At 42.0% G+C, this 5611-nt stretch overlaps 1 protein-coding gene across 1 annotated transcript; it reads left to right on the top strand.

Moving 5' to 3' along the window:
- Positions 1 to 2889: 2889 nt before the first annotated feature.
- LOC132104554 (zona pellucida sperm-binding protein 3-like) lies at positions 2890 to 5236 on the top strand. The gene is made up of 8 exons (XM_059510113.1): positions 2890 to 3461; positions 3683 to 3801; positions 3890 to 3993; positions 4066 to 4243; positions 4621 to 4738; positions 4818 to 4900; positions 4962 to 5050; positions 5126 to 5236. The coding sequence occupies exons 1-8, from the start codon at positions 2925 to 2927 to the stop codon at positions 5203 to 5205; spliced, it is 1308 nt and encodes a 435-aa protein (XP_059366096.1). The 5' UTR covers positions 2890 to 2924; the 3' UTR covers positions 5206 to 5236.
- The last annotated feature ends 375 nt before the right edge of the window (positions 5237 to 5611 follow it).

Raw genomic sequence — 5611 nt, 5'->3', positions numbered from 1 at the left:
AAAGGAATAGCGTCTTGTCGAAGGATGGAAATGTCAATTCAAGGACCCCCCAGGATAACTCAAAGGATACTGGCCAAAGCCAGGAAGATGCACCTAGACGCTCACAGAGAAACCACGAACCGCCAAAAAGACTGCATTACCCTAAGTTGGGAAATCCTCTTTCTCTGGTTGTACAGTCATTGCTGCAAGGGCTCAGCACAGCCTTTACCATATCATTGGATGAGCCTGATTCTCTTGGAGATACCCCTCTAGGAATGTATGGTGGATATCCTTCTGCAGTGACTTTGCAGCCTAAAGGATGCAGCGGGACCTGCATATCTTCTAAGCGGGGAGAGTGTAACCCAGGCTACTAGTAAACAAATAAGTATGTGAGTTAATCGAAAAAAGAACAGCTGAGAAAAAGGAGAAAAAGACTGTTTTAGACTGAAAAGAGAATCACCCAATCACACATTGCGCTGCAGTGACTGACATTTCTGTGAGCCAATGGCAGCAGCGCATCAGGTTGCGCAAGTCCCTCTTTGAATGCGAGCGGCAGATGAGAAAAAGCAAGCCAGAGAATGCAGCTGTGCGGAGTAATCTCCAGAAATTTTCCGCATTTATGCATTTTAAAATGCGTAAATCCCCGTTAATACGCATTTAAGCTAAAGTGTCAGTGAAAAGAGACCAGATAAAATAGAGTTGAATAATTTGAAAGAAACGTTGATAAGCTGTCATCGGAGCGAGAAGAGGACGAGTAAAAGAAATAGTGACTGATGCAGACCAACGCAACTTTAAAGTGCTGCGTATTAACTTCCCTGCTTGAATTTAGACTATTTTCTTGCCTTGGTGAGTCCTATTTCAAATATAAACTTGATATATATGAGAAAAAAGTGTTGCAGGTTTTTCAGCGAACTTATATGAGGTTGATATTAACTTGATATTAGTATGTGCGTGCATAGCGATCTAGCCAGCTAGTCTGCACGCGGGCTAAAGCTAGCGAGTCAATGAAATATGACCCAGATTCATGTTTAATTGTCAACGTATTTAATAAGTTGAAATATTGATTTAATTTGTGCTTTACTGTACATGTGAATTGTTTATGAGACTGAATTGAGTATTAATTATTGGTTCTGCCTTGTGTTTTTACAAGGCTGGGTTTTTTGTGAGAGACTGATTCACCATCAGAAGTTTTCCTGTTCCATATCGGACACACGAGACGCAATAAGCGTACAGATACGGCGAGCCACCCACGGATTCGATTCACTTGTTGAACTGTGCTCATCAGACCTGGTAGGAGAATTCCTTTCCTTTTGTTGTGTTGCTCTTGGACAAAAAGAGCTTTCTTTTTTCTTTTTTCTTTCTTTTTTTTTCCCTCCGAATCCTCAACTAAAGACATTTAACTTTGAACTGATAACCAACATTTTCGTGAACTGAGTCAATTGATTCTGTTCGTCTGAATCGATTCCACCAATTGAATCTTGAGCATTTGATTCACAACCTGAAAAGAATACTACAGTTTTGAGGAAAAAAAGTGTTTATTTGAATTTGAAAAGTGAAAATTGAGAATTAATTCTGTACATTGAATCAATTTGACTGTTTGTAAGAATTCTGAGTATTCAAGTGAATGCATTGTTTTTGCTTGAGAATATTGCTTACTGTTTCCTTGAAATATTGAATTTTTCCAATTATTTTATTTTTATTTTATTTGTACAAAGAGAATAATCTGATTTACATTGAGTCGAGCTGTTAAAGTTGCTCATTCAAGTACTTACAAAAAGAGTGTGGAGAACAAATATTGTCACCATTGCTAATTAATTGATTTACATTGTGATTTGCATATTTCAAACAACAAAAGAACAAAAAGGAAAATATAAACACAAAGTTGAATCATATAAAAGACTCTGTTGACAATTCACCACCACTGTGCTGCCCTCCTCTCTCCAGTAGTCGCACCTATCTTCTGATCCTTTGGCCCATAGTGAAATACTCACCAGTGTGACACGCCACACGCTACACTTGTCCAAATAGATGAGTCTTTTAGTGTTTTATAAAAGATTCCACAGAACTCATAGTTTTCAGAGCTAAAGGGAGCGAGTTCCAGAGCCTTGGAGCCACAACACAGAAAGCACGGTCACCTCTTGTCTTAAGATGTGTTCTGGGAACAATTAAAAGATCTTGGCCTGAAGACCTCAAAGACCGATATGGAGTATGTATATGCAATAGATCCTGGATGTAAGAGGGTGCTTGACAATGCAAGGCTCTGAAAGTAATGACCAGAATTTTAAAATGCACTCTTTATCCACATGAACACATGATATGTAAAAATTGATAGCCTGAATGCACTGTAAGTCGCTTTGGATAAAAGCGTCTGCTAAATTCATAAATTTAATTTAAATGTAATAATTTAATATCCAACAGGAAGCCAATGAAGGCCCTTCAGCACAGGAGTAATGTGTGATCTCCTGCTGGTCCTAGAAATAAAAGGATGAACAAGCATCTCCCTCTCTTTTTTTTAAAACATTAGATCTAAACTTAGCAATGTTCCTGAGGTGGGAAAAAAACAGGTACGAACCACAAACTTAACATGACTGTTAAAACACATCGATCTGTCAAAAATGACACCCAGATTTCTCATGTCACTGCAGTCAGATGATGATAGACCCTCAAGGACCTGCCTAATCTTAAGGGTAATGTTGTCTGGGGCAAAAATCATCACCTCTGTTTTATCTGTATTAAACAGATAAAACGTTCTTAGCTTTCTATTGTGATGTTCTTGACTTTTCTAAATTTGGGATGAAAAAACTCTACAAGCCCAGAGGAGAATCAATTAAGTTAAAAGTTAATCAATTAAGCTGAAAGGGGAGGAGCCACCTTAATTCAAAGCTCTACTAAATAGCAAAGCCAACACTGATGTGCATTGTAGCATTGTGCCAAAGTTTGTTAGAATGGGGTTCTTGCAAGGCATGTTAGTGTTGGTTGTGATTGTGGCTTTTGACCTGAAGAGTGCCTTGGGAAGTTTGAAACACCGTCAAAGTCCCAGCAGCACAAAGTCGCAATCAGCTCCAGCTTCCAGAGTTCCTGATCTTTCTTCTCAAGGGTTCTTGAATCCTTTCCAAAAGGCTTCTCCGCTTCCAAGTCTTGACTACAGAAAATTTGCACAAGACCCTCTTGGTCTTCAGGAGAAGCAGCTGTTGCAGGGTCCAGTCAAGCCTTTGGACTGGAAGTTTCCCATCGTTCCAGAGGTGCAACGTGAGTTGGCGGTGAACTTCCAGTTGAGGCAACCTGTGACTCCCAGTAGTGTGGCTGTTCAATGCAGTGAGAGCCGTGTTCATGTGGAGGTGAGGAAGGATATGTTTAGCAACGGTCAACTGATCCAGCCATCTGGTTTGTCTATGGGAGGCTGTCCTGTTGTTGGTGACGACTCTGCCTCTGGGGTGCTCATCTTTGAATATGCACTACAGGACTGCAATAGTGTGCTGATGGTAAGAACGGTTACGTCTTACTGGATTAACCAATAAAACAAGGGTTCTTCATTAGTGTTAGTTGAATGTTAAACATCCACCGACCCTTTCAGTTTCTGAAACCTGATAACTAAAAGCTGCTTTTGGGAACTGATGTTCTATGGCTGCTAGAAACCCCCTTCTTGAACCTTATTTTTTTAGTTGAACAGAACCCATTTAGTAACCACTTCCGTCTCTTACAGATGACTGAGGATGAGCTAGTCTACACCTTTGCTCTTACCTACACCCCTGTGGCATTTGCTGGCACGCCGATTACTCGTACTGAGGGTGCAGTTGTTGGCATTCAATGCCATTATCAAAGGTAAGTGACTGACTGGATGTCTTCAAGCAGTGTTTCTTGTGGTGTTGTAACCGGAAAATGGTTGATTTGGTATCTCCTTTAACTACAGGCTCCATAATGTGAGCAGTAATGCTTTGAGGCCAACTTGGGTTCCTTATGCTTCAACGGAGGTTGCCGAAGACGTCTTGGTGTTCTCCATGAACCTCATGCTGGGTTTGTGTAGTTTCTTTAGATCTTAAGCCTTGTGAAATGAGGCTGTGCCTAAACCGTTCTTTCCTCTTGCAGATGACTGGGCCAATCAGAGGCCTTCAAATGTGTACTACTTGGGTGACATTATTAATATTGAGGCATCTGTGAAGGTGTACAACCACGTCCCCCTGCGTGTGTTTGTGGACCGCTGTCTGGCCACCCAAGTACCTGATGTGACTTCTGTTCCGAGATATTCCCTCATTGAAAATCATGGGTAAAGTCCTGTCACTTCTCTAGAACGGTTTAAGTTTGTTCAGTGAGCACTCGATTCCTGAGAATTAGGTTGAGTCAAGTGACCATAGGTTTAGCTCTTCTTGGTAAGTGCTTTTGACATCGCTGAGAATGACTGTCCCAATGTTCATCCTACTGTAAATGGTATGCGATTATTTAAAATTTGTCTGAAGCGTAGCTTGGCATTTCCGTTTTTGGTTTAAGTGTGGACTTGTGCGCACTCTAATGGCTTATGTTGCCCACAATCTTTTGTGCTCTGGCTAGGAACTGGTTTGATCTACGAACCCCTACTACAGCGTTAACCACAAACATTGATGCGGGCAACTGGCTGTAAACCCCTTTTCACCCACTCTTTATCAGGTGCCTTGTGGATGCCAAGGCTACGGCTTCCAGCTCCCACTTCTTGCCTCGGACCCAGGAAGACAAGATCCGGTTCCAGCTGGAGGCTTTCATGTTCCAGGGAGGATCCAGTCCTTCTGTACGTACTATATTGACTGAATCTGAGTCCTCCTCCCATCTGCTCTGGTTTTGTGAACCCTTACCGGTGTCTCTTGCAGATCTACATAACGTGTACCGTGAAGGCCACTCTTGCTTCTGCACCCAGTGACGCTCTCCACAAATCCTGTTCCTTTTCCAACGGGTATGTTCATGCTGCTTAAGAACACGATTAAGCTGCTGTGTCTGACTCCCACTTGTTGCAGGTGGTTTGCTGCTGATGGGAACCACCAGGTCTGTGCTTGCTGTGACTCAACATGTGGTCCTGAAGGGGGAAGTGATGCTCCTATTGGGGGTAGGTAGCTGCTTTAAGATTTCTTCTGACACTTCATGTGCTCTACTTGACTTGGGTATTTGCCTTTTTCAATAGGCGTTCAGTGGGAAGGCAAGGCCTCACTCGGTCCTGTAATTGTTCAAGGGCGACAGAAGACTCTAGCTGGACTTCAATAAATGGGGGTTGGAAACCCTATTGCTTTTTTTTGCATTTGGCTCCCAAGCTCTGGAATAGCCTTCCTGATAATGTTCAGACACGTCCTCTCGGTTTAAATCTAGATTAAAAAGCCATCTCTTTCGCCAAGCTTTTGAATTATGTCTCTGTTTGATAGACAAATAGGTGTACTACGGACAGGTGGATTGTGTGATAAGTCTATGTACACTATTAGCAGAACTATGAACACTTACACTTGTGAAATGGACATTTAAAAAAAAAAAGTGGGGTCTGGGGGGGTCCCTACAGGACAGGTCCTCAGAGATGGTTACCACCATACAGCCAGGAGTTGTGTCTCCTCCCTAAATGTGGGGAAAATGGTAATCATTCTGTCCCTTTTCTCTTTCTAGAAGGAAAAGCTCCCTTCTC

The sequence above is a fragment of the Carassius carassius genome, chromosome 25 (assembly GCF_963082965.1).
Source record: "Carassius carassius chromosome 25, fCarCar2.1, whole genome shotgun sequence".
NCBI classification, from domain to species: domain Eukaryota; kingdom Metazoa; phylum Chordata; class Actinopteri; order Cypriniformes; family Cyprinidae; genus Carassius; species Carassius carassius.
Note: the sequence above shows the minus strand (reverse complement) of the source record. Positions and strands in the feature narration are given on the sequence as shown.